Source organism: Macaca mulatta, chromosome 1 (genome assembly GCF_049350105.2).
Source record: "Macaca mulatta isolate MMU2019108-1 chromosome 1, T2T-MMU8v2.0, whole genome shotgun sequence".
Lineage (NCBI taxonomy): Eukaryota > Metazoa > Chordata > Mammalia > Primates > Cercopithecidae > Macaca > Macaca mulatta.
Genome location: NC_133406.1, coordinates 219,113,375 through 219,140,459, shown reverse-complemented (window position 1 = coordinate 219,140,459; position 27,085 = coordinate 219,113,375). Strand labels below are relative to the sequence as shown.

At 56.0% G+C, this 27,085-nt stretch overlaps 2 protein-coding genes and 1 pseudogene across 5 annotated transcripts in view; 1 reads left to right on the top strand and 2 right to left on the bottom strand.

The window, feature by feature from the left end:
- HSPG2 (heparan sulfate proteoglycan 2) overlaps positions 1–27,085 on the bottom strand; it is a 117,192-nt gene that overhangs the window by 36,964 nt on the left and 53,143 nt on the right. For 2 of the 3 annotated variants that reach the window (XM_077970751.1, XM_077970748.1), the window contains 32 exons: positions 26,807–26,951; positions 26,562–26,713; positions 26,323–26,472; positions 22,735–22,898; positions 22,050–22,229; positions 21,757–21,953; positions 21,501–21,648; positions 20,389–20,516; positions 19,985–20,071; positions 19,838–19,896; positions 19,596–19,663; positions 17,918–18,058; positions 17,636–17,812; positions 17,269–17,448; positions 17,036–17,154; positions 16,301–16,412; positions 16,027–16,140; positions 15,817–15,944; positions 15,335–15,421; positions 14,777–14,826; positions 14,402–14,496; positions 14,027–14,167; positions 13,573–13,764; positions 7,054–7,146; positions 6,621–6,701; positions 6,178–6,408; positions 5,435–5,548; positions 3,591–3,718; positions 3,360–3,446; positions 1,439–1,497; positions 1,096–1,263; positions 827–937 (listed from right to left, as the gene is read on the bottom strand). In XM_077970751.1, coding sequence (XP_077826877.1) covers positions 827–937; positions 1,096–1,263; positions 1,439–1,497; positions 3,360–3,446; positions 3,591–3,718; positions 5,435–5,548; positions 6,178–6,408; positions 6,621–6,701; positions 7,054–7,146; positions 13,573–13,764; positions 14,027–14,167; positions 14,402–14,496; positions 14,777–14,826; positions 15,335–15,421; positions 15,817–15,944; positions 16,027–16,140; positions 16,301–16,412; positions 17,036–17,154; positions 17,269–17,448; positions 17,636–17,812; positions 17,918–18,058; positions 19,596–19,663; positions 19,838–19,896; positions 19,985–20,071; positions 20,389–20,516; positions 21,501–21,648; positions 21,757–21,953; positions 22,050–22,229; positions 22,735–22,898; positions 26,323–26,472; positions 26,562–26,713; positions 26,807–26,951 — 4,086 coding nt within the window. The remainder of the gene's footprint in view (positions 1–826; positions 938–1,095; positions 1,264–1,438; positions 1,498–3,359; positions 3,447–3,590; positions 3,719–5,434; positions 5,549–6,177; positions 6,409–6,620; positions 6,702–7,053; positions 7,147–13,572; positions 13,765–14,026; positions 14,168–14,401; positions 14,497–14,776; positions 14,827–15,334; positions 15,422–15,816; positions 15,945–16,026; positions 16,141–16,300; positions 16,413–17,035; positions 17,155–17,268; positions 17,449–17,635; positions 17,813–17,917; positions 18,059–19,595; positions 19,664–19,837; positions 19,897–19,984; positions 20,072–20,388; positions 20,517–21,500; positions 21,649–21,756; positions 21,954–22,049; positions 22,230–22,734; positions 22,899–26,322; positions 26,473–26,561; positions 26,714–26,806; positions 26,952–27,085) is intronic. The other variant, XM_077970757.1, reaches the window with a different exon arrangement.
- LOC144335436 (uncharacterized) lies at positions 10,518–12,280 on the bottom strand. Of its 2 annotated transcripts, XM_077970777.1 has the most exons (3): positions 12,125–12,280; positions 11,505–11,606; positions 10,518–10,971 (listed from the first exon to the last, which is right to left on the bottom strand). In XM_077970777.1, exons 1-3 carry the CDS (start codon positions 12,140–12,142, stop codon positions 10,657–10,659), a joined length of 435 nt encoding a protein of 144 aa, XP_077826903.1. In that variant the 5' UTR covers positions 12,143–12,280; the 3' UTR covers positions 10,518–10,656. The 2 variants fall into 2 exon arrangements, with proteins under 2 accessions (XP_077826903.1, XP_077826898.1); XM_077970772.1 differs by lacking the exon at positions 12,125–12,280 and having other exon boundaries at positions 11,505–11,814.
- On the top strand, positions 23,975–24,420 carry LOC707437 (large ribosomal subunit protein eL31 pseudogene; annotated as a pseudogene).

Sequence of the window (27,085 nt, the reverse complement as noted above, 5' to 3'; positions counted from 1 at the left end):
ACGTCCAAAGCAAATTTGTGATTCTCTCTGACCTGTCTGTAGCCTGTGCTGCTGGTGGCCTAGCCATGCCCCACCCCGTGCCCACCTGCCTGACTTCGCCAACCACTGCACTTTGCATTGAGGGCTTTCTTAGGCCACTGGAGCCCACAGTGCACACCTATGGGTGGGACAGACGTGCAGGGGACTTGATGCTCCCAGAATAGGTCTCAGTCAGTGACTGACAGGAGCTGGCCTAGACATACTGCAGCTCCCTGGACGCCAGGGCAGGGTGACTCCGAGATGCATCATCATCATCATTATTATTATTATTATTATTATTATTATTTTAAGATAGAGTCTTGCTCTGTTGCCCAGGCTGGAGTACAGGGGCGCGATCTCGGCTCACTGCAACCTCCACCTCCTGGGTTGAAGCAATAATTCTGCCTCAGTGCTCCCAAGTAGCTGGGATTATACGTGTGTACCACCATGACCAGTTAATTTTTTCATTTGTACTAGAGACGGGGTTTTACCATGTTGGCCAGGCTGGTTTCAAACTCCTGACCTCATGATCTGCCCACCTTGGCCTCCCAAAGTGCTGGGATTACAGGCGTGAGCTACTGTGCCCGGCCCACCCTTTTCTTTTGGCTTCACTGACCAGTCAAGTCCTGCCGATCCTACCTCTAAAATGAGTCTTGAATCTGCCATCTCTCCTCATCTCCATGGCCGCTGACCTTGTCCAGGCCACCACTGCCCCCTCCCAGCAGGTGAATGTACCATCTGCTGAATCTGCCGCCTGCAGCCCAGCCCAGGACAGGCGGTCTTGTTTACACGGGGCGCAGGGACTCACCAGTGACCAGCAGCTCTGCCCGGCTGGTATTGGCATGGTGGAGATTACGGCAGGTGCAAATGTAGACCCCGGCGTCCGAGGGCTGGACGCTGGGGAAGTGGAGCTCAGAGCCTGGTGGGGAGGAGAAAGGAGTTTGTTGGTGCAGATACACTCTTTCTCACATCCAGCCCCATGCGCAAGGACAGGACCCCACTAGGGCAGGGACAGGTCCCTGCCTCCCCTCCCACTGGGATGGCTCTTGGGGCTGAGGAGCCTAGGGCCATGGGTACCTTGATGTCGCTGCTGGGTGCTGCTGGGCACAGGCCGCCCATCCTCACGGGACCAATAGAAGTAGTGGGGTGGGCTCCCACTGACCTGGCACCGCAGGGAGTGGGAGCCACCTTGGGGCACTACGCTTCGAGCAGGATGGACCTCGACCACCAGTGGGGCTTGGTTTGCTGGGGGTAGGGGCCAGGACAGGAGGGGCCTTTCAACATTGCCTTCGATATTTGTGCTCTCCCAAAAGCTAGGGTACCCCACCCTCAGCCCTGTCCCCCAGACCCAGTATCCCCCAAATTCCCAGGGCTCCCTGCCTTGCCCATCGTCCCCATCCTGGGCCATGGTCCCACTTACTCTCTGGCAGGCACCGGCCCCCTTGCACGCTGGGGTTACCCACGTAACCTGGGGCACACCTGTAAGGGGGAACAAGGACCGGCAATGTCAGGCCTCAAGGGCCCCAGTGCCTCATGCTGGACTTGGGGAGCCAGAAGCTCAGCAGGCTGCCCAATGTCAGGTGAGGGGGCTCAGAGCTCTCGAAGCACTTTGGGGACCAGACAGGTCCCAACACAGGGCGCTGGTGAACTGAGAAAGGGGAGTGTAAGGGAGTGTTAGCAGGCTGGGTGATGAGGGAGGTAAGGTCTTTATTCTCCAGAGAAATTCATTCAGAAAACATCCATTTTTTTTTTTTTTCTGAGATGCAGTCTCGCTCTGTCGTCCAGGCTTGAGTGCAGTGGCGTGACCTTGGCTCACTGCAAGCTGTGCCTCCCGGGTTCACGCCACTCTTCTGCCTCAGCCTCCTGATTAGCTGGGACTATAGGCGCCCGCCACCACGCCCAGCTAATTTTTTGTATTTTTAGTAGAGATGGGGTTTCACCATGTTAGCCAGGATGGTCTCGATCTCCTGGCCTCGTGATCCGCCCGTCTCGGCCTCCCAAAGTGCTGGGATTATAGGTGTGAGCCACCGCGCCCGGCCAGCAAACGTCCATTAAGCAATGACTGCATGCCAGGCATGTGCTATAGGTGTTGTTGGAAATATAACGATGAACATGATGAAGTCCCTGGTCTGTGGAACTTACTAGCCGGGAACCCAACATGGAAATTCTATGTGAAAATGAGAATGCAGGAAGTGTATCAGGGCTGTGCAGGTACAGAGGAGGGCACTGGCCCAGCCTGGAGAGCCAGGGAGGCTTCCAAGAGGATCGGACTTCTTGTATTACCTCAGAGCAGGCTGTACTCTTCTTTCAGATAACTTATCATGGTTTTTAAAAATTTTATTTATTTATTTATTTATTTTTTTTGAGACAGAGTCTTGCTGTGTCACCCAGGCTGGAGTACAGTGGCGCGATCTCAGCTCACTGTAAGCTCCGCCTCCCGGGTTCACGCCATTCTCCTGCCTCAGCCTCCCGAGTAGCTGGGACTACAGGTGCCCACCACCACGCCCGGCTAATTTTTTGTGTTTTTAGTAGAGATGGGGTTTCACTGTGTTAGCCAGGATGGTCTTGATCTCCTGACCCTGTGATCCGCCTGCCTCGGCCTCCCGAAGTGCTGGGATTACAGGCATGAGCCACCGCACCCAGCCTATGGTTTGTAAATATACATTTGCACAATTACTTTTTTCCTGTCTTATCTCCCATTAGGGCTGATCTCTTATTAGATGGCAGACTCCGTAAGGGCCGGGGTGGAATCTGTTCTGTTCGCTCCATTATCTCCAACACCTCAGCACACAGTATGGTACACAGGAGCTGCTTGATAAAAATTTGCTGAATGACTGAATGAAGCTGGGTCTGAAGGCTAAGTGGAAGTTAGCCAGGAAGAGGTGGTTTAGGGGTGAAGACTGTTCCTGCAGAGGGAACAGCATATGCAAAGCCTGAACATCAAGAATTCAAAAAGTGGCTGGGCGTGGTGGCTTACGCCTGTAATCCTAGCACTTTGAGAGGCTGAGGTAGGAGGACTGCTTGAGCCCAGGAAGACCAGCCTAGGCAACACAGTGAGACCCTGTCTCAGTTTAAAAAAAAAGAAAAAGAAAAATAATTTAAAAAGTCAAGCCCAGCTAAAGTACAGAGTTGGGTGTCAGAAGTGGGATGAAGCTGCTATAGTAAACCTGCCTAAGGAGGTTGGGCTTGTCCCAAGGGCAATGGGGCAACTTAGAAGGGTTTGGGGCAGGGAAGGAGCATAATCCTGGAAAAGACTCTTCTGAGCAACACCCTTTAAGGCTCTCACTTGGGAGTCCACCATTTGTCCTCCATCCTTCCCCCACTTCTGTTTACAAACTTACTGCTCACAGTACTGGCCAGTGTAGCCGGGTTCGCAGGCTGTGCAGCGGTACCCACCGGCTCCCAGGCTCTCACAGGTGCGGGAGAACCTGGAATTGGGGAGGCAAAGGTCAGGTCATGAGAAGCCCACTCTCCATCTTGCTCCCTTCACTTCTGCCCCAAAAGACAATGCAGCACCTTCCATTCACTCCCCAGTAGAAGTGTGTCCTTGGGCCTTGAGCTAGGGCACTCACATGTTCTCTGGGTTGGTCAGTGGGCAGGCACAGGGCTGGCAGTCCTCAGGCGTCCCGGCTGTGGCATCTCCGTAGTAGCCAGGGGCACACAGCTCGCAGAACTCCCCTGCAGCATTGTGCTGGCATTGCTGCAGGGCACAAGGGGGGCAGGCACCAGCCATTAGGCCAAATCTACCAGAAACCTTTCGGGGTTGTAATCCCTTGATCTAGAAATTCCAAGTTTGTGAACTCATCATAAAGAAAGAATCATGGAAGGGCACAAAGATTTCATTACAAGGACACTCATTTCTGTCGTGTTTATAAAAAGCAAAATGGGTCGGGAGCAGTGGCTCACACCTGTAATCCCAGCACTCTGGGAGGCCGAGGCGGGTGGATCACCTGAGGTCAGGAGTTCAAGGCCAACTGGCCAATATGGTGAAACTCCATCTCTACTAACAAATACAAAAATTAGCTGGGTGGGGTGGTGTGCATCTGTAGTCCTAGTTACTCGGGAGGCTGAGGCAGGAGAGTTGCTTGAACCCAGGACGTGGAGGTCGAAGTGAGCCAAGATTGTGCCACTGCACTCCAGCCTGGGCAACAGAGCGAGACTCCATCTCAGAAAAAAAAAAAAAAAAAAAAGGTGGAAACAAACCTAAACATCCACGAATACGGAATTGGATAAATTAAAAAGTACATCCATTCAAATAGCTGTCAAAAAGGGTGATGCTGATTCTATTTTCTCCGTAAGTACCTGTGATAGCAAAGGAAAGGTATACACTCAGGTATTTGGGTGCAGAGCATTAACAATATGTGCATTATCAGCTGGGCACAGTGGCTCACGCCTGTAATCCCAGCCCTTTGGGAGGTCGAGGTGGGTGGATCACCTGAGGTCAGGAGTTCAAGACCAGCCTGCCAACATGGTGAAACCCCATCTCTACTGAAAATACAAAAATTCGCCAGGCATGGTTGCAGGTGTCTGTAACCCCAGCTACTCGGGAGGCTGAGGCAGGAGAATCACTTGAACTGGGGAGGCGGAGATTGCAGTGAGCCGAGATTGTGCCATTGCACTCCAGCCTGGGTGACAAAAGCGAGACTCCATGTCAAAAAAAAAAAGTAAAAGAAAATATGTGCATCCTCATAAAAACATGTGGGTTACAGATTCTCCTCCAAAGAGATTCTTGTTTGTTGTATCAACATAAGGTGTTCCTTGCTCCAAGTTCAGCTTATGGCTGTCAACCAGCTGCCCCTTCACCGCGTACCCTGGGGGGCTATATACATGCTACTCTGAAAAGTCCAGGTATAAAAAAATATACGTAATGAGGCCAGGCGCGGTGGCTCATGTCTGTAGTCCCAGCTACTCGGGAGGCTGAGGCATGAGAATCACTTGAACCCAGGAGGCAGAGGTTGCAGTGAGCCAATATTAGGCCACTGCACTCCAGCCTGGGCAACAGAACGAGACTGAGACCCTGTCTCAAAAAAAAGTAAAAATGCCAGGTGTGGTGGCTCACGCCTGTAATCCCGGCACTTTGGAAGGCCAAGGCAGGTGGATTGCTTGAGCTCAGCAGTTCAAGACCTTCTGAACAACAAAGGGAGACCCCATCTCTATTAGATAATTTATTTTTTTTTTAAGAAAAAGAGAAAAATAGTAAGGAACCAAAGTGTTTTCTTTACACAGAAGGATGTTACTCTATAGCTCTGGCCACCCCACCATGCCCAGTGACCTGGTCTGCTGACCCAGGTGCTTCGAACCACAGGCCATGCCCCATGACCCTGATCCCCGGGATTGATGCCTGCCTTGTCCAGCCTGGTCCCCCACCCAGGCCCAGCTGAGCTGACCCCCTGTCCTGGCCTCGCTTGCAGCTCACCGAGCAGGCCCCAGTCTCCGGGTGGCACAGGTCTGAGTGACCATTGCATTCACACAGCTCGCAGTGGCCAAGGTAGAGTCCACTCCCGGTGCGCGTGTAGCCGGCGGCGCAGTCCTGGGGGCAGAGAGGAAGGTCGGCCTCTGTTCCCAATGCGCCCCAGCCACAGCCAGCAGACCCAGAACCCCTCCCTCCAGCGTCCTCCCAGGGGTGACGCTGGTACATCACAGGCTGGCGCTCCTCCTTCCCCACTTCTGCTCAGTGTGTCCTCCTGTCCACGGCCCTCTCCCAGTCCACACTGTTCACCTCTTGGAGGCATCTCCGTACTGTTCTTTGGGCTGGAGTAATCTGTGATTCTGAATTGGCTCCCTGTCTCTGGTGGGCCCCCTCACGGGCATGAACTGGGTTTTAACCTCCGGAGAGCGTGGCCCATGCTTGAGGTTGCACTGCCCAGCGGTTAGGACATGCTAGGCTTTGGAGTCAATCACACCCAGGTTCAAATTAGTTTCTGCCACACATTAGCCATGTGCCCTCGGGACACACTCGCCCCTCAGCACCTCTATTTTTTTACCCATTAAAGGGGATAATGATACGTATCCCAGGGCTGTCGGGAGGAACACATGCAGGGCCCAGATGCCGGGGTCATTATAGTTATGATGGTAATCAAGGCTGTGGTGATGCTGGCTGAGTTGCTTGCTGATGCCTCTGTGCCCGTGCAGAGGTGGTGGAGCCGGCCACACGCTTACCTGGCAGGACAGACCGATGTAGCCTGGGGGGCAGCGGCACTCCTCCACTTCGAGGGCCCGGGGTCCGCTGGAGGGCCCGGGCTGGGCGACCTCCAGGCTGACTGCGCTGATGCTGGCCGCCAGCGGCACGGAGGAGAATGTGGCCCGGATCAGGAGCTCATCCAGGTCAGCCAGTGCCATCAGGAGGTGCTCGCGTGTGGCTGGCTGCCCATCGGGACGGCGCCAGAATTCCTGGGTTGGGGGGTGGCAACGTGGGCGGGGGCACTGGGCTTTGTGGGCTGCTCCTGCAGTTACCACCCCCCAACTCCTGCCTTGCAGGCACTGACTGAGGGCTGCGAGGTGAAGGTTGGGGAGCGAGAGGCAGGGTGGGCATCAAAGCCAGGCTCCGAGTCAGGGTGGAGGGTGGGGTGGGGTGAGACACAGCGTGGTCAGGTGCCCCTTACCTCTCGCAACACGATCTCGTAGCTCCTCCTCTCGGTGCCCTGGAGCGCTGGCTGGGAGGCCACTAGCATGATGTTGTTGCCCTGGGAAGAACACCAGCAGGATTGGAAGGGGAGCCGAGGGGTCCCTGGGGTGCCAGGGTGTCCTCCACCAGTTCTAGATTCTCTGTAACCCCCAATCTCCCACCTCTCTGCTCTCCCAAGCTCACGTGCCCAAAGGAGTCAGGCACATGCCCACTGCCCCCTTCTCCCAGCAGCAGGATCCTCTGCTTGGATCGTGTCCAACCAGGCAGGGATGTGGGGGCACAGGCCTAACTCTTCCAGCCTGTGCCAGGAAACTGAGTGCTGGATGGAAAGGACAAAGGACAAATGCCGAGGGTGCCCCGGGCTTCAATCCTGCCCTTCTGCCCACCCAGCATGGCATCCAAATGCTCACCGTGATCTGCACGTCGGGGTCAGAGAGTGGGCTGCCCTGTGGGCCTGCCGTGTAGGAGAGGGTGTATCGCAGCTTCCCACCATAGGCCGCCACCTGCAAAAAGGCAAGTCCAGAGGTCACAGACTGACCTTGGGGTGTGAGTGTTGGACCATACAGGTGAGGGATGGAGCATCTGGCGGCCTTGGGGTGTGAGTGTGCCACACTCCCTCACTCCCTCCCTGCCCAAACCAATAGGTCAGGGTGCATGGCCCACGGTTGCCTGGGAAACAGGACATTTCTCAGTTCCTCTGCAGCCCCAGACATCGTGGTGATGATGCTGAGCAGCCTCTTCGCTCTGCAAGGTTCTCTATTCCCCATTGCCTGACGGTGCCAGTGAACAAACTCCAGGTCTGCTTTCATTGACAGTAATTTCCCATAAGGCAGACAAGGGTAATGACAATGACCACCAAGGAGAGGCTGCGGAAGCTTCAAAAGTTCTCAGCCATGGGGGTGAGGCTGAGGGCAGCCCCTCGGAAACCTTGCCTCCTAGGCAGGTGGTTTCTGTTTGCCCAGAATCCAATTCCTCCCTTCTAGAAGCTAAACCCTGGTTTTCTATAAAGAACAACTCTCTCCACACAGGAAGAGCATGTGGTCTGAGGGCCCTGATCCCCTCCTCCTCTATAGTGAAGACATGAGTCAGGCCTGGTCAATCTGCATAACCTACCACTGCCCTTCGCCACCCCATCAGGAATAGACAAGTAACCCGGGTACTTCTGCTCTTTCTACCAGGCCAGAGAAAGTCCCTTCCGCAGTCAGATGAGAAGCTGGAGAACCAAGATAAAGCCCTAATGAGCCCCTGGATAAGGCCATGCCTGATACCAGACATGCTTAGACTCCGCAGTTGCATGAACCAATAGATTCTTTGTTGCAGACAAGCCCACTGGACTTAGGTACTGTGTTGCTCATGACCAGAGAGTCCTTACTCTTGCTGCACGGGACCTTCACACGGACAGCTGAGGCCCCCCAGCTCTGCCCCACAGGACTTTCCCTTTTCTCCTCTGCCACCAGGGTAGACGTTCATCTCAATACCAAACTGCATCAAGTCTACCCCTTTGTTCGTTTGTGTGTTCACTCAGCTAACCAGCATTCATCAAACACCTACTGACTACACACTGGCCCCGGGCTACAAGGGCCCCAGGGATGTTCTCCATGAGCTCAAGGCGTGGTAAGGAATTTTAGAGTGTAACCAAATAACCACAAAAGAACTGGTTTCCTGTTTGCTTTGAATGCCAGCAAGTTCACAGCCGTTTCTGGGACTGACTTTCTAGCAAGTTGCGGGTGTGTATAGCACAAGTGATTTTTTAAGAGAATTTATTTATTTTTTCAATTTTTTTTTTTTTTAAATAGAGATGGGATTGCCCTATGTTGCTCAGGCTGGTCTCAAACTGCTGACTCAGCCTCCCAAAATGCTTTGATTACAGGCATGAGCCACCATGCCTGGCCTATTTAATTTTTTAGAGACAGGATTTTGCTATGTTGCTTAAACTGGTCTCAACTCCTGGCCTGAAGCGATCCTCCAGCCTCAGTCTCCAAAGTGCTGGGATTACAGGTGTGAGCCATTGTGCCCAGATCCAGCATAGTGATTAAAAGGGCAGACTCCACAGTCTGAATGACCTGGGTTCAGACTCTAGCTCTACTGGCTATACAGCCTTGGACAGGTCGCTTAACCTCTCTGAGCCCTACTTTCCTGACATGGACATGGAAGTAAAAGTAACACCCACTTTGAAGGGTATCATGAGGATTACGTAATACAGGACACAAACGGTGATGCACTCTGCACAGCTTGAGAACGCACATCACGCTCGATAATCCTGCAGTACTCCAGCTCCACCCCCAGCTCCGGCAGATCGCTCCTTATCCTCACCCCTCAACCTCCCTGTCACACTTCTCTGAATGTACCTTGTGACATGTCATGCCTATTGTTTTGTTTGTTTGTTTGTTAAGATGGAGTTTCACTCTTGTTGCCCAGGCTGGAGTACAGTGGTGCAATCTCAGCTCACTGTAACCTCCACCTCCCGGGTTCAAGCAATTCTCCCACTTCAGCCTCCCAAGTAGTGGGATTACAGGCGCCCGCCACCACGCCCAGCTAGTTTTTGTATTTTTAGCAGAGACAGGGTTTCACCATGTTGGCCAGGCTGGTCTCGAACTCTTGATCTCAGGTGATCCACCTGCCTCGGTCTCCCAAAGTGCTGTGATTACAGGCATGAGCCACCGCGCCCAGCCAGGAAGCTGAATTTTTTTTTTTTTTTTTTGAGATGGAGTCTTGCTCTGTTGCCCAGGCTGGAATGAAGTGGCACGATCTTGGCTCACTGAAACCTCCGCCTCCCAGGTTCAAGTGATTCTACAGCCTCAGCCCCCTAAGTAGCTGAGATTACAGGTGCCCACCACCATGCTCTGCTAATTTTTGTTTTTTCAGTAGAGACAGGGTTTCACCATGTTGGCCAGGCTGGTCTCAGACCTCACGTGATCCACCCGACTCGGCCTTCCAAAGTGCTGGGATTACAGGTGTGAGCCACCACGCCCAGCCTGTTATGTGTATTCTTAAGAGGTACTTGAAATTGTTGGAACAAAATAGAGGCAATATTAATACTCATCTAAGGCCAGTGCCAGCACTCATGATGATAATAATGATACCAATGGTGATAGGAATGATAATCGGATGGACTACGGGAGGGCAGGGCCCACTCTGCCTGCTCTGCCTGTACATGACGCAGCACACAGTAAATACTTAATTAATGCTTCTTGAATGACTGAGTGCAGTACCAAAAACTAGGCGTCTCGACACAAGGTCAAGAAAGCCCAGAGAAAAGGCACTAGAGGAACCCTCCCAGGCGAGACAGCTCCTCTGACAGAGGTCAGGGGCCAGGGGTCAGGGGTCAGGGCCCGCTGAAGGACACGGGCAGGCTGGCTTCAGTCTCAGCTGTGCTTTGACCTGAACGTCCCAGGCAAGTCTCTACCCACCGTGGGCCTCGGTCTCCCTCTGTGTGTCATAAAGGGCCTTGACAAAGGGCCCTCTGATATTTTAGGATTCCATGATACCCCTATAATCCCCCCAAATCCTTGTTACCTTGTTCCCCAGGAAGGCCCGGGGCAGCTGCCAGTAATAGAGGCTTCCAGGGAGCAGAGAGAAGCCTTCGTAGGAGAGAGAGAACTAGGAGGGAAGGGCAGGTGGTGAGAGCCGAGGGGAGCGGGGGTGGGGGTGGGAGGGCGGAGGTGGTCCCGGCAGGGGTGGACCGTCATGGGAGAGAGGCCCAGTGGCAGGGCAGAGACAGAGCCAGCCCCCCACCCCCACCTGACAGTGCAGGTCCTGGCCCTGCTCTTTGGACGACTTTCTTTCCAATCCCGGCCCAGGTCCCCAGCTGATGTCTCTGGGCGTGGCCTGGGTCCGCCTCTCCTCCCATCTGGTGGGTCTCTTGTGGACCCCAACGTTTACACAGCACATCAGTGAACAATTCCAATGGGGTGGCTCCTTTCATATGTATTTGAAAGCAAGTAACCAGCCTAACTGAGTTGGTATATGATTGAGTTAAAGGAAAATTTGAAAGAAATAATAGTCCAAGTAGTTCACAGAAATTGGTGAAGTTGGTTCAGAAATGACTGAAGTCTAGAAAGCATGGTGGGCGGGGATCCCTTGATGGGCACCTTGGCACATACCTGAGAGCCTGGTGGGAAAGACAGAGAGGCTGAAGAAGAGGTGGAGGAGGAGGAGAACGTGGAGGAGGAGGAGGAGGAGGAGGAGGAAGAAGGGGGTGCTGCTCGCAGAGCAGCTGCAGGCTGGGGATGAGGAGAGAGCCCCTGGGGAGGGGGTTGCGGGTGGGCAGCAAAGCTGGACAGAAGCTGCCAGATCTCAGCATCCATCCGTCTCTGAGCCTCGTCCACCTGGGGGACCAGGAGCCGAAGAGCGGTGAAAGGGAGCAGAGAGGGACAGAAAGGACGTCCGTGAGGCTTTACCTCCCTGCGGGCCCAGCCAGCCACCCGCTATGCACTGTTAGCTCACAAGTGCTGATACTTGGCACTCTGGCCCTTGTACCCACTGCCCTCTTGTTCCTCCTGAGCCAGGCGGGGATATCCTGGGATGGGCTTGGCTGCCTATGGGCTGTGACTGATGGGAGAAGCCCTACAAAGGGTGCCCAGCAAGGGACGGGCAGAAGTGCTGGAGGCAGCCCCAGGGGCATCTGGAGGGGGTTGTTGCTCCTCGGCCTGACTCTCTGTGTGTGCCCTGGCACCCGCCCAAGCCACTCATGGTTCTGGAATGTTTCCCAAGGGTGACACCAGAGCAGACCAGGCATCAGGTTGGGGTCTGGCCTGGCATAGGGGAAATGGCCCGGGAAGGCTGGGGTCTTTGCTCAGGTGCCTGCCTGGACTCAGCTCTTTGGTCTCCTACAACCTGTCCTAGCCAGGTCCTCAGTTACCTGTGATGCCTGCTGTGCCTGGTCCCTGCCCTCTGGGGGCCCTGGGATCCTCCCAGCTGTCATGGCTGCCCGCAACTGCTCCTCTGAGAGGGACGTGCGGTTCTGATGAAATGGAGGGAGCAGGCCAGCTAAGACCTCCCAAGGTCCCGGAGCTGGAGCCATGGGCAGGGTCCTCTACCCATGGACGTGGTAGTTAGAAAGGCCCACACTAATTAGGAAGAAAGATGCATGCCCCCCCTCTCCAGGCTGGCACCCCGGGGTTAACTCCAGGTCGCCCACGTGCACACAGAGGGTTAACAGTGGTTGCTTGACAGGCAGGGCCAGGAGAACCTGGGGGGCTAGATACAGTCACGTGGATTAGCATCGGGTTAGTCTCCCTGCTACCTCAGTTGCCATTCTGACTTCAGACGGTTGGCACCAGGACCAGAACACAGCAGGTGAGGCAAGGTGGGGCACACACCCTCCTGACTACCAACCCTGGGGCCATGGGACACTGCCTGGGTTCACGCAGACCCCCAATGCCTTGGGCACTGCGCATCTCCCCACACAGGGCTGGGAGCACCCAAGAAGGCGCCACACCCCATCACACCAACTTCACAGCACGCACATCCTGGGCCTACCTGGTGAGCCCGGCGCATCCGCGCAAAGTATGCCTCTCCCTATGGGGCACAGGGAAATGCCAGGACAGGAGACAGAGATAGGTCTGAGAATTGCAGGACAGAGCAGCAGAGAGGCCAAGAGATAGCGAACCCCAGAAGGGAGAGGGGAGAAGGGACCAGAAGGCAGCCAGCCCTGGGAGAAGCCCGGAGTACCTGGCTCTGTCCAAGGAACAGGGATGGGGCAACCCCAGAGCTCCCCCTCCCAGGTGTCCCTGGCCCCCTCACTCCTTGCCTGGGGGCACATCTGCTGCAATACTGGCCTCGACCAGCAGTGGACTCCTGTGCCAAGACCCACTTGCCCTGGGTGCGACCAGATGCCTGTGCTGCTCAAGGAACACATTTGGGCAGGCTGTCCCAGAGCCCAGCCCTGAGTCCCTGCCCCCCACAACACCATCGCCACCACCATCACCACCTTCCCACCAGACCCTGTTCTGGAGTAGCAAAGACAAGTTCACCTCTGACTGGCAGAGTATTTGTTTGTTCGTTTTTTGAGACAGTGTCTTACTCTGTCACCCAGGCTGGAGTGCAATGGTGCAATTATGGCTCACTGCAACCTCCCCCTCCCGGGCACCAGTGATCCTCCCACCTCAGCCTCCCTAACTAGCCGGGACTACAGGCATGCACCAACACGCCCAGCTAATTTTTTGTATTTTTTTGTAGAGACGGGGTTTCGTCACATTGCCCAGGCTGGTCTCAAACTCCTGAGCTCAAGTGGTCCTCCCGCCTCTTGTCTTCCAAAGTGCTGGGATTACAGGCGTGGGATCTGGCCTTCAGCAGAGCATTTGAAGGGCAGCCTCTGACCTGGGTTTGGATTCCAGCATTCCCACCTCCCAGCTGCGGGGCTTTGGGTAAGGTACCGAGCCCCATTGCCTTAGTTTCCTCATTTATGAAATGGGGCAGTAGCAGGACCTGGCTCACACAGTTGTGATTTGTGACTTGTAAAGGACGCTGCCTAGCACAGAGTGAGAGCTCAACACACATGACCTATGATGAGAATTACTGTGTCCAACACAAGCACAGAGCCAGCAGCGCGGATGAGTGAAGTTGGAGTGGGCATGTGAATGACGCTGAAACTGTGTCTCACTCGTCTTTGCATTTCCCAGCCTCTCCTAGGACCTGTCTGTTGAATAACTGCATGAAAGCTAAAAGTCATGAACAGCTGAGCACTTATTATGTGCCAGGCGTGATCTCCAATCCCCTCAGCCACCATGAAGTTGAGGTTTATCAAATGGTGTCTGGCTGGCAAGCAGCAGAGCTGGGGTTTAGACCAATGTCTATGGGACAGCAAAAGCCACGTGGCTAACCACGATATGGCCATGCAGGTGGCAGGTGCCTGCCTGCTGAGAGACGGCGCAGAGGTGAACTCATGTCTGAGTCACCACTGACCCTGGTGCCAGGCTGGGGCCCACCTTGTCTCCCTGGTATGTCTCCGGCAGCTGCCAGTAGAAGGATTCGTGGCCAAGGTGGGCGAAGTTGCCAAAAGAGAGCTGGGCACCCTCGGGCACGGGTTCCACAGTGAATTCTCCAGTCAGGCGGCTGTTCCGCTGTGGGTTCACTAGGGCAAAGCCTTGGAAGTCCCCAGGGGCAAAGTGGGTGGAGATCTGGCAGGGGAAAAAGAAGGAGGCGTCAGCCTGGGCACTGGGGTGCCTTGGTGGGAGATGGGGTGCCTTGGTGGGGGATGGGGCACGGGAGGGTGTTAAGGCGGGGAATGGGGTCCTGCTGAGATCAGGGCTGGGAGAGAAATAATGGGGGCATGTGACGGTATTGAGGCAGGGATGAGGGTCACTGGGCTCAGTGCTGAGATGGACAATACCAGGCAGCAGGTGGCAACCCCGCCTGGGGCTGGGCGGCACAGGCTCTTACCAGGTGGCGCGTGTAGGCGGAGCTGGCACACTGCTGGGTGATGCCCATACAGAAGCAGGGCAGGCAGCCCTCGGGGTTGCTGGCATTCAGGTGGAAGTGGTGGGGCCGGCAGTGGCTGCAGGTGAGGCCTTCCACCTGGGCCTGGGTAGGTGGATGGAAGGAGGCAGGCAGGGGACTCAGTGGGTCTCCTGCACCCCCAGCAGCCTGAGGCCAGCTTCCCCGGCCGCTTCCAGCAGCCCTGGGCAGCCCCTGCCCCATTCCCCATGCTCTGCCCCCATGCCCAGGTCTCGGCTTCCACCAGATGCTGCCTGATTTCCCCGAAGGCTCCAGGCAGTGGGGCAGAGCGTGTCCCTCGGGGCAGGGATTCGGACTGACCTTGCACTGGCACTGACCAGCAGTGTCACACTGGCTGCTGACACTGCCTTGGGGGTCACAGTTGCAGCCTATGGGCCCTGGCACCTGGCCGTCTCCTGAGGTGGAAGAAAGCCATGGCTGGAGCCCCAAAGCCACCACCCAGCACCCCTCTCCCTCCACTCTGCTCACCGAGAGGGAGCTCTGATTTCTGACGTGAGCACTCAACACTCTCACGACAGCCCTTGGAAGTGGTGGGGCCTGCTCCTATCCCCATTTTACAAATGAAGAAACTGAGGCTTGGACAGGCAAAGCCAAAAGGGAGTAAAGGCTTCTGTCCTAGCTCCACCTGGGGACACTGGGTAACCCGACCCCAACGACCTCCCCAATCTTACTCACTCCGGCATGGCTGGCCCTGGCTGGGGTTGCCATAGTAGCCAGGGGCACACCTGCAGAGAGAGAAAGCCTCTGATGAATTTTGGATGAACGCAAGCAGAACCCCAGGGCTGGGCTGGGGGTCTCATACTGAATTCAATGGTCTCGTGCACTACAAGAAACCAACAGCCTGACTCGCCCATGTTACGGGGAAACTGGGCAGAGAAGAGCAGGGATGCGCCCTGGACCACACAGCCAGTGAATCGGGGCAGTCAGGAACCCAGGAGCTTCAGGAAGAAGCAGGGGTTTTGTGGGAAGACTGGCCTGGCTGGGGCAGGGGACCAGGGGGCTGAAGGTGAACCGCAGGCTAGGATGTATGTCTGAGGGTCTTGAATTCTGGGCTAGAGGTTGAGGCTCCCGAGGAGGGGAGCTGACTGTCTTCTGGGGCCTGTGCAAGGTTAAGAGTGAGAGGCATCCCTGACTCCTCTGGGTTGGGAGGGCTGGGCCCTGCCCGAGGACTCCAGGGACACCCCCTGTGTGCCCCCGTGTGCATTCCCCCACCCTCTCCACCCCCTGCCTCACCTCTCGCAGTGACGCCCGCTGTGGCCTGGGGAGCACGCATCACAGGTGGGGTGGCCGTCTGTGTCCAGAAAACAAGTGTGGGCAGCCCTGAGTATAGGGGGCAGATTTCTAGTCAGTAATGCAGTGGCTCCTACCTCTCCCCTTATTCTCCTTCAGGACCAGGGAAGAGGGGAGGGGAAGAACAGGCATGTGAACTCATGTGTCCTGAGTGCCACTGCATGCCTGGCACTGTGCTAAGAGTTCCACATGCATCGCCTCACTCAACTCTCACACAAGGGGCTGAGGAGGGTGGACTACCCCATTTCACAGATGAGGCAGCTGAGGCCCTGAAAGTGAAGTGTATTTCACACCAAGTGACACTGAGGAGGCGGCAAGGCCAGGGTTTAACCACTGCCTCTCAGAAGGGCCCTGGAGGAAGGGTGTGTGGGAGTGGGTGGTAGACATTTCAGGGCAGGGCAGGTGCGGGCGGGGACCGGACGCACTGGCCGGCAGCAGGGTCTCCGTAGCAGGGGCACAGCTGGCAGTCCTGTGGTGTCCCCCGCTGGGCGTCCCCGTAGTATCCTGGCTGGCACTGCTCACACCGAGGGCCCTCTGTGTGATGCTGGCAGCCCTGGAGGAGCAGGATGTGAGTTGAGGCTGGGCCCCCAGAGGCCACAGATCGCTGGGGTGGGGGGAAGGAGGGCAGGACTCACCTGGCAGGCACCTGTTTCGGGCTCGCAGGCCTCTGAGTGACCATGGCAGCTGCAGCGTTCGCAGGTACCCAGGTAGAGGCCACTGGGTGTGCGTGTGTAGCCTGTGTCACAGTCCTGGGGGCAGAAAGATGGCAGTGGGAGGGCCTTCTGAACATGGCCCATTCGGGTAGGGGCACTGGATGGCCAGGGCTGGGGAAGTGGGGAGGGCTCGTGGAGAAGGGGTGGGGAGCACCATAGAGGGGCTGGCTGGGTCGGCGTGGGGCCCAGGACTCACCTGGCAGGACGGGCCACGGTACCCGGGTGGGCAGGAGCACTGCTCCACTTCCAGCGCGGGGTCCTGGCCGGTTTCCTCAGGCACAGCCACGTCCATGCTGATCCCAGAGACCCTGGCGTGACAAGACCCCGCATGAATAGGACCGCTGGCTCTGTGCCAGGCACGCCTGGAGTCCTCCACTCAGAGGGTGTGGTCAGTCCTCCCGACAGCCCTGTCACAGCGCTGCTGGGGCCCTGTCCAGCTCTCCAGAGGCTGTGAGGGCCGTGGCAAACAGCCGTTACCTGCAACTTACTCCAAACCATCACCCTTCCTCACCTGGAGAGGTTATACCCCCCCATCCCCCTGGGGTACCCAATGACAGGCTGATACAGGCTACAAGAGCCTTCGTGCCTGAAAGTAAGACCACTTTCCGGTGAGTGACTCTCCAGAGCTCCCCGTGGGCTGAGGCTGGGGCTAGACTTGACCTGTGACCACATCCCTGCGTGGCCCTCCCCACTCCTGCGTCCCTCTCCTTGTGAATCACGTGCACCCCAATCCCCGTCTCAGGCTTCCTTCTAGGGAGCCTGGCCCCAGACCAGCCTGTAACGGAGACATTGTTAGACTCTCCATTTCACAGACAGGGAAAGTGAGGCACAAAAGGGTCACACAGTCTGTAAGTGGCTGTGCCGCACTGCACCGTGTAGACAGAGTCCCTTCCCCAAGCCCATGCTGGTCCTCCCGCCCCGCTCCAGACACCTGCTCTCAGTGGGCTGCTGGGCGTAGGACGCTCGGACCAGGAGGGTGTCGATGCCTGCCAGCGCCATCAGCAGGTGCTCCCGTGTGGCTGGCTGCCCATCGGGCCGCTGCCAGGCTTGCTGCCAAGGAAAGGACATGTGTGCTCAGCCCCGGATGTCCTGGAGTATTGATGCTGGAGAGGCGGGAGCAAGGGCCTGCCCGCACCCCTGTCCCTGGGGGACAGAACTGCTCACCTCCCGGAAGGGCACAGTGAAGGTGCTGGGCTGGCCGGGGCTGGGCTCCTGGGCCGGGTGGTGCTCTAGGATGATGTTGTTACCTTGCAGCACCACCAATGGCTGCCCGTGCAGGGGTGTGGAGCCTGGCTGGGACCGCTGGGTCACTGTGAAGCGCAGCTCTCCTCCATAGGAGGTCACCTGGGACCAGGGTTAGATAGGAGCTTAGCAGAGGCCTGAATTCGGGCCCTGTCACTGCTCCAGCCACCTTTTCCATGCGATGTATCTCACTGTTCTCCCAAGGCACCACGACCCTCCTGCCTCCAAGCCTTTGCCTGTGCTGTTCCTGCTGCCTGGAGTTTCCTTTCCCTTCCCACCCACTACCCACCTTGTCCCCCAGGAAGCGTGAAGGGAGGCTCCAGAAGTAGGGTCCAGATAGGAGTCTGTGGAAGGAGGAGAATCCCAGTTCCCCGGGCGTGGGGGAGAAGATGCCCTCGTTGGTGGTGTGGGTGCTTGCAGCGTTGGTCAGGCTGAAGTGACCAGGCTCCTCAGACGCCCCATGCACCTGGGAGGAGGAGAAAGGGCTGGGATGGGGGCCATGGCCTGGGACTGGCACTTGGTCTTCCAGCCCAGGGCTTGGTGGTCCTGCCCGCCCACCTTGCAGAGGTACCTGGGCACGGCTCCAGGAAGAGCTGGTACACTGGCGACTGACACCCATGCAGAAGCACTTAAGGCAGCCATCGGGGTTTTGGGTACTCAGATGGAAAGAGCCGTCAGCACATTCGTTGCACAAGCGCCCCACCACATTGTTCTGCAGGCACAGAGTTGGAGCTGAAGGACAGCCCAGGGGAGAGGCTGCCTGGAGCTCAGGCCGAATCCACCCTCAGTCCAGATAAGAACCTGAGACCCAGGGGAGCCACTGAAAGAGTACACGTGGCTGGGCGCAGTGGCTCATGCCTGTAATCCCAGCACTTTGGGAGGCCAAGGCAGCTGGATCACCACAGGTCAGACGAGTTTGAGACCAGCCTGGCCAACGTGGCAAAACCCTGTCTCTACTAAAAATACAAAAATTAGCCCAGCATGGTGGCACACAGCTGTAATTCCAGCTACTCAGGAGGCTGAGGAAGGAGAATCGTTTGAATCTGGGAGGTGGAGGTTGCAGTGAGCCGAGATCGCACCACTGCACTCCAGCCTGCGCGATGGGAGCGAGACTCCATCTCAAAAAAAAAAAAAAAAAAAAAAGAAGAAGAAAGAGCACATGTATGAGGCATCATTACCACCTGAACAGTAATTCCCACTTAACAAGTGCTTAGGCAAGCATTTTTCCCTTTTCTCTTTGGCTGCCAGGGGGTTCACCAATAAATTTAAGTTTGAAATACAGCAACTTGATTGAAGTAATTGCTGCTTCTATTTATGGAGTGTTTCATGCACTGTTCTGCTTTCCATTTGACATCACCTCATTTAACTCTCCTAAGGACCTTGAGAGGTAGATGATACCTTCATCCCTCACATGAGGAAAGAGAGGCTCAGGGATGTGAAATGACTTGCACAAAGTCACTCAGCTTGCTTATCCACTCTGGGATTGAAGACCAGGAGTGCCTGACTCCAGAGTCTGTCCGTTCTTTTTTACACTGACACTTGATACTCACATTCTTTTCTTTTCTTTTTTTTTTTTTTTGAGACAGAGTTTCACTCTTGTTGCCCATGATGGAGAGCAGTGGCACAATCCTGGCTCACTGCAACCTCTGCTTCCCGGGTTCAAATGATTCTCCTGCCTCAGCCCCCTGAGTAGCTGGGATTATAGGCGCCCGCCACCACGCCCAGCTAATTTTTGTACTTTTAGTGGAGATGGGGTTTCACCATGTTGGTCAGGCTGGTCTTGAACTCCTGACCTCAAGTGATCCACCCACCTCAGCCTCCCAAAGTGCTGGGATTACAGGCGTCAGCCACTGCGCCTGGCTGATGCTTCCATTCTTAAAGCAAGAGACCTCCCTTCTCTGGCCTCCATTTCGTTATTCACAAATTGGGGACACTAATATCTATATCATTGTATCAATGTGACAATGGACAAAGTATGGCAAAAGCAAAGGTACAATGCAGATACAAAGGCTGCATAAAGAATGACTGGGACTTGAACTCAGGTCGCCTGACTCCCTAACAAGTGCTCCTTCCCAACACCAGGCCACCTCTCCTGGTACAGAAGGCCGGTCAGCCAGGTCCACTAGCCTCTGACTATGTTACCACCCACTGGCCGAGGATCTATGGAGAGGACAGAGCTTCCTTCCTCCTTCTCCCAGCTGTGGTGCTGGGCCCAAGGCCTCTGGGTGGGTGGCGGATGGCATGCGTACCTTACAGCGGCAGGCCTCGCCGGAGGTCCCCACGCTGCCACGCTCATCACAGCGCACAATCTCCTGGTCTGGGACACAAAGTGGGTGTTGGCAGGGCAGGTGGGAATGGGATAGACACAGTTTAGGCAGAGGAACGGCGGCTCTCTAAGGATCATGAGCTGGGGCAGGGAGGGAGGGTACCTGGTGTACAGCCCAGGTTGGGTTGGGAGGTGGGTGTCGGGGGTGGTGGCAGCCATACTCACTGACAGGCCTGCACTTCCCGCCGGGCTGGATGGGGTTGCCCTCGTATCCGGGGGCACAGCTAGGGGAAAAAGGGGGCCCCCGTCAGTGGCACTTCCATGACCCCACTCAGGAGCCCCCTTTCTGCAGCCCCCAAGGCTCTCCCTCACCTCTCACAGCGGCGGCCGGTGTAGCCTGGGGCACAGGCGTCACATGTGGCTTGGCCATCCGTGTCTAGGAAGCAAGTGTCTGAGAATCTGTGGGTATCAAGTAGACAGGGGCAGGGCTGCGGTCAGGCTTTCTCCTCCCACCCTGGGAAATGACTGCTGTCCACACAGACACAGTGTGCCAGGAGGCATGACACCATCTTCCTGCCCGGCACAGCAACTGTGGGAAGTCAGGGGGCTCATTATACAGACAAGGAAACAGAGGCCTAGAGAGGTCAAGGAGCACGGGATAACTTAGTGACCAGGCAGACATCTGAATCCAAGTCTCCCGCCTCCCTGCCCAGAGTATTCTCCCGGCCTGCTGCACGGCCCCCAGCCAAACCCCCCCACCCGGAGCCGGGGCTGACCTGCGGGAGGCATCGATGTATGGGCAAGGGCAGGGCCGGCAGGCAGTGGCCGTGGCCTTCGTGGCATCCCCAAAGAAGCCAGCCTTGCACTTGTTGCACTGTGGCCCCTCCGTGTTGTGCTGGCAATTCTAGGAGAAGGAAGAGGGTATGGCTCAACTTCTAGAGCAGAACTGGGCCAGATGCTGTGGGGGGCCTTGGAGGCTGTCTGGCTCAGCCTCCCCATCACGCTGGAGGCACGGCTTTGCAGACAGGGGACCATCGACTGCAACCACTTATAGACGATGGGGAGCTCATCACCTCACACGGCAGCCTGTCCCATAGATGATTCCAAATGCCTGCTTTTTATCGACCTAAACCTGCCACCCTCTTCCAATCTGCACCCACTGGCCAGTTCTACTCCCCAGAGTCTGTTTCTTCTGCCCGACACCTTTGCAGGGATTTGGAGATGACAATGCTGCCCTGCTTGAGTCTTTTCTTTTGTCAGCGCCACAATCCCAGCTCTCGCCACTATTCCTAAGAAATAAGGTATCACCCTAAGGGCTCTTCCCCCTAGGGCTGCCCTCTGCAGGTCATGCTTCTTCATTTGACACTCTCCAGGATTAGTCTGATAAGGGTGGGGGAGAGGAGGGCCATCGCCTCCCTTGTCTGGACGCTATATCTCTGGGGTTTGTTGTTGTTGTTTTGAGACAAGAGTCTCGCTCTGTTGTCCAGGTTGGAGTACAGTGGCACAGTCTCGGCTCACTGTAACCTCCACCTCAAGTGATTCTCCCGCCTCAGCCTCCTCAGTAGCTGGGATTACAGGCGTGCGCCACCACACCCAGCTAATTTTCTTATTTTTAGTACAGACGGGGTTTCACCATGTTGGCCAGGTTGGTGGCGAACTCCTGACCTCAAGTGATCCACCCATCTCAGCTTCCCAAAGTGCTGGGATTTCAGGCATGAGCCACCACGCCCAGCCTCTATCTCTGTTATTGCATCCAGAGGTCATGATAGTCCATCTGGCAGTCATGACACTCATTCTGGAGGCTTGTGCTGAGCTCATGAACACAGGGAGTCTCGCACCTTGTCCTTGCTCCTATTTTAGTGTCCAAGTGCCAGCTGGCTCTACTCACCAGGCAGTGGCCATACACAGGGTCACAGGAGCTGGCATGGCCATTGCAATTGCAGCCAGAGCAGGTGCCCAGGTAGGGCCCACCAGGCACCCGAGTGAAGTGGGCATCACAGCTCTCGCAGGACAAGCCAGAATAGCCAATGGGGCATCTGTGGGGACAGGACCGAGAGAGTCGCTGCAAGGACTGTGAGGCCCTGCCGTTTCTCCTCTATCCTTGCCAGGGCCTCTGTGGTTCCCAGCCCTGCCGGCTCAGGCACCTGCACTCCTCCACACTGTGGGCACGGCCATGGCTGGTGGCGTGGGTCACAGTAGTATCCATGGCGATGTCGCTCAGCCCCACGCTGGCCATCTTGGTGTTGTACACGGTCTGGATGAGCACGGCCTCCAGGCTCTGCAGCACCTGCAGCAGCTCCGCGCGCTGCACCGGCCGGCCAGACTCATGGACCCAGTGCTCCTGGGTACGGGTGAAGGTGGCAGGGGTCACACATCAGCACCTACTCAGCCTAAATCCCCCTTTGCTCCCAGCCCTGAGGGCTCAGGCACCACCTACCTCAGAGAACTGGACCTGGCGCTGGTTCAGAGCACCAGGTTGGGTGGGCGTGTGGCCTCGGGAGAGGAGGCGGTACCCGGCACCCACGAGGACCACGTCCGGCCGCTGCACTGGCTCCAGCATGCCACGGGCCAGTTCGTAGCGCACGTTGTAACGCAGGGAGCCACCATAGGAATCCACCTGGCACAACAGGGTGGATCAGGGCGGGCAGCTGTGGGCACACTTGACACCCATCGTGCCTACAAGGTGCCTACAGTCTTCCAGCTCCTCCCTCACTGTGCCTACCTGAGACTCACTGTGTGCCAGGCACTGAGCTAGGTATAGGGAACCTGAGATGGGTGAGACTCAGGCTCTGACTCTAGGGTGTTTGGTCCATGGCAGGGTGTGGAAACATGCAGTGCACAGGGTGCCCAGGGAAGCCAGTGCGGAGGCACAGAACCCAACCCAGGCATGGGGGAGCGGTCAGGGAGGGCTCCTGGGAGGACAGAAGGCCAGCTCTTCTTCCCAAGCCAGCAGTGCCAGGGAGAGGTCCTGCCCTGAATGGCTGAGCCACTGCCACAGGGGGCTGCATCGGGGCACAGCAACACCTTTCCCCCCAAGTCTGCCTCGCTGTCCACCAACTGCAGAGGGAGCAGAGCCCACGGGGATTCTTTCTCTACCCAGGGCGGCCGCCCAGGCCTCTCACCTTGTTGCCCAGGAACTGCTCAGGGAGAGCCCAGAAGGAGTCGTGGACGAGGAAGCGGCGGGACAGGTCGACTAGCTGGAACTCGTGCAGGGCTGGGTCGATCTGCAGCTGCGTGGAGGAGAGGGGTGGCATGCTGGGCTGTGCAGGCATCACCACATTCACATCTGCGGGTGGCAAGAGAGAGGCTAAGGGCTGCAGCCTGGGCCTGCCTGATACACCCACCTTGAGGGGCAGCAACCCAGAAAAAGATGGGAAAGTTCTAGGGGAAATTTGATTTCAAGAAAACTTCGATCTCTCTTCCAAAGTGAAGAAAATGCAGGTTTTGGCCAGGTGCGGTGGCTCACGTCCGTAATGCCAGCACTTTGGGAGGCTGAGGCGGGCAGATCACTTGAGGCCAGGAGTTCATGACCAGCCTGGCCAACATGGTGAAAATAATAATAAAAAAAAAATTAGCCAGGCATGGTGGCGCACACCTGTAGTCCCAGCTACTCAGGAGGCTGAGACAGCAGAATCACTTGAACCTGGGAGGCAGAGGCTGCAGCGAGCTGAGATCGTGCCACTGCACTCCAACCTGGTCCACAGAACAAGACTCTGTCTCAAAAAAAGAAAAGAAAAAAGAAAATGCAGTTCTTTTCCTCCTTCCCAAATACTGGAGCAGCATTTCCTGAAGCATGCTCTGAGAAAGGAAAGTTGATGCCATGGAATGATGGCTGGGGAACCATTTGGGAACCATAGGGTCAAAGAAAGGTCCAGGGGGTTCTTTGCAGCCAGACTTCTCCGGGCCTTTCTTGCTAAGAGACCCACAGACTTTCAGCGCTGGAACAACCCTGCAGGCAGGAGAGCTACACAGGGCTGAGGAACAGGCGCTCAAGTCCAGGTGTGTTGTAAGCCTGGGCAAGGGCCTTAGTTTCCTCATCTGTAAGATAGTGCTTAAAGTAGCCTGCCTCCTAGAGGTATAAGCTAAAATGAGAAAACTGACATAAAATGGCTAGCTCTTATTGTTGCTGTTGTTATGACGGGTCATCCAGTCCAACCCTCTCCTATGTACACACACATACGCACAGTACCCCACACGGGAATTCCCTTGACTGCATCCCCCCAGATCGCTAGGACAGCTCCACCCTAGAGAACTTTCGGTGGAGTGAAAATATCCTGTACCTACACTCTTCATTATGGTAACTATTAGGTTGGTACAAAAGTAATTGCTGATTTTGCCATTAAAAGTAATGGTGCTTTCCAACTTGGACCCGGCAAAATGGCTCCCACAAAGAAGGGTGGCGAGAAGAAAAAGGGCTGTTCTGCCATCAACGAGGTGGTGACCTGAGATTACACCATCAACATTCACAAGCACATCCATGGAGTGGGCTTCAAGAAGCATGCCCCTCGGGCACTCAAAGAGATTCGGAAATTTGCCACGAAGGAGATGGGAACTCCAGATGTGCGCATTGATACCAGGCTCAACAAAGCTGTCTGGGCCAAAGGAATAAGGAATGTCCCATACCGAATCCGTGTGCGGCTGTCCAGAAAACGTAATGAGGATGAAGATTCACCAAATAAGCTCTATACTTTGGTTACCTACGTACCTGTTACCACTTTCAAAAATCTACAGACAGTCAATGAGGATGAGAACTAATCGCTGATCGTCAAATACATCAAATAAAGTTACAAAATTGAAAAAAAAAAAAAGTGATGGTACTAGCCACACGTGGCCACCGAGCACTGGAGACGTGTGTAGTGCTGCTCAGGAATGAATCGTTGTATTTCAATTTAAAGAGCCACACATGGTCAGTGACTGCCACATTAGGTGGTGCAGCTGTCATGAATGGGGAGCGTACAACCTCCAAAGACCGTCCCTCCCAGCTCTGGACAACTTTGACTCTTAGCAAGTTCTTCCTTACATGGAGTCCACATCTGTCTGCCAATAGGTTCTCCCGCTCATCCTGAATTAACCCCCTGCAACCACAGGGGGGTCCAGCTCCTCACCCACAGAACGACCAAGCACAGCCCTGGGTCTAGGTTACTCTATCCTCTTTCCTGCCTGCTTTCCGGGGATATCTTCAGGCCTCCTCCCTCCTGGTCACCATCCACACACAGGCCACCTGCTCACCATGGAATTCCCACCACTCCCTCCCCTGGACTATCCAGATTCCAATCAGACAGCCCTGGGTTCAGCTCCCCCTCTAAACTGCTGTGGGAACCCAGGCATGGAAGTTCCACAACCTCTCAGAGCCCTGGGGCTCTCATCTTAAAACTGTGAAATCAGTCCTGACCTTGCAAGGGTTATTGGCAGTTCAATGACTGTCAGGTCAAGCCACAGGGCCAACTGCCTGCTCACCAAATGGTGGCCATGGCCATTAGCATTCTAAACATGCTGGGGAACAACTTTGGGAAGTAACTAAGTTTTGTTTTGTTTTTAGGGATGGGGTCTCATTCTGTTGTCCAGGCTGGAGTGCAATGGCGTGATCATAGCTCACTGCAGCCTCAAACTCCTAGGCTCAACAGATCCTTCTGGCTCAGCCTCTCAAGTAGCTGGGACTACAGGCGCAAGCCACCATGCCCGGCTAGATTTTTCATTTTTAATTATTTGTAGAGATGCGGTCTCACTATGTTACCCAGGCTGGTCTTGAACTCCTGGCCACAAGCAAGCCTCCCTCCCAGCCTCCCAAAGTACTTGGATGACAGGCATAAGCCACCATGCCTGGCCAGGTAACTAAGTCTTATACAAGTCATTTTTAGGTTCCTCAACCAACAAAAGGGCATAAAATGTGTTGAGTGCTTTGGAGCTAACTCTCTACATGCATTTAATCCTCTGCAATGAAGAAGTGAGGGCTGCTTGATGCCAGGTGGGACACAACAGAGCCGGGACCTGAGCCCAAGTCCAGGCAGTGCCCGGGCTCATGCTCTCAGCCATGCTGCCATTCTGCCTCTCAGAGCCAGAAAGAATTGAGTCCAGCCGCCTGCCTCTATCTTTGGGAAAATAGGCCCAAGGAAGCCAAGAGACTTGCCCAAAGACACAGCGGCAGTAAGTGGTGCAGCTGGAGGCCACCCTCAGGCTAAGGAGATGCCAAAGCCTGGGCTCCTATACTCTGGGTACACTGGCACCTCTGCCTCTCAGAATGAGGACAATGACTGTGACATTAGCAAATACCTCCTGGGTGCTGACCATGGGCTGAGCACAATTCCGAGAGGCTTATATACGCGACTCCACTAAGTCCTTACCAACCCCTGGGAGGTAGTTATTATTCCACCCCCCGACTTTATAGATGAGAAAGCAGACACGAGATAGTGGGTAACTTGACCCAGGACACAGGTGGACAGCGTCCACGTCAGGATCTGAAGGAGGAAGCTGGCTCTAGAGCCCGTCCTCTCCGTAACCTGAAGCAGGTAGGTAGCAAGAGGGGATTTGGCTTTTCCTAAACATGGTGGTTTTCCCCCCGAAATGCTTTTTTGACAGGGCTCAGTGTTTCTTCAGTGACTCGTATTCCTTCCCGAAACCTGGCCTCCTCTGTCTGCATCTATCCTCTGTGCCCACTGGAGCCTGGTACCCACCTCCCACCTCCCGCAGCGCTCACCCGCCCGCCAACGCACCCTTGAAGTCATCGGGTTGGTCAAAGCGCAGCCTGATCTGGTCCCGGAAGCGGCGGCTGCTCTGGCACATGCTGGTGATGCCAAAGCAGAAGCAGGGCAGGCAGGAGGCGCTGTGCTCCAGGTAGAAGTGGCCGTCAGGGCAGGGGCCTGCTGGGCGGCACGGGAGGGGGCTGCAGCCAGCTGTGGTGGGCAGCCCAGCTCTGCCCCCACACCCAGTGACACCTGGCCTCCGGCAGTACCTCGCTGTGGGACGAGCTCAAGGACACCGTCAGGAATGCCAAACACCATGCCCCGGGCGTTCATGGCCTCACAGGTGTAGGCACCCTGGTCTGACTCCTTCACGTCACGGATGGTCAGTGTGCCACGGCCCCCCTCGCTGGTCACTGTCACCCTGTTGGCCCCAAGACAAGCGGTAGGATCTGGCCTAGGGCTCTGGACCAGCTGTCCCCCATTCCCACCCCACCACCCGGGCCCAGAGCCACACCTGGGATGAGAGGGGATGTGGCCCCAGTTGAGCCTCCAATTGATGATGGGGGTGGGGACGCCAATGGCCACGCAGGTGAAGGTCACTGTCTGGCCCCGGGAAGCCTGGATGGACTCCTGAGGAGGCGTCACCACCTGGGGGGGCACTGAGGAGACCAGGGCAGGGGTGAGGGCAAAGGAAGGAGGAGCGGAGGGAGCGCTCCGAGGGGCTAGGAGGGAGAAGAGTGGAGGTTGAGGCTGTGGACAGAAGCCCCCAGAACCCAGCCCAGGGCCCACATCT

Coding starts and splice junctions, on each gene's coding strand:
- LOC144335436 (XM_077970772.1), bottom strand. CDS start 11,666: ATGGCTCCAGCTCCGGGACCTTGGGAGGTCTTAGCTGGCCTGCTCCCT. Junction 10,972..11,504: donor AGGCACAGCAGGCATCACAG/GTAACTGAGGAC, acceptor CTGGTCCCCCAG/GTGGACGAGGCTCAGAGACG.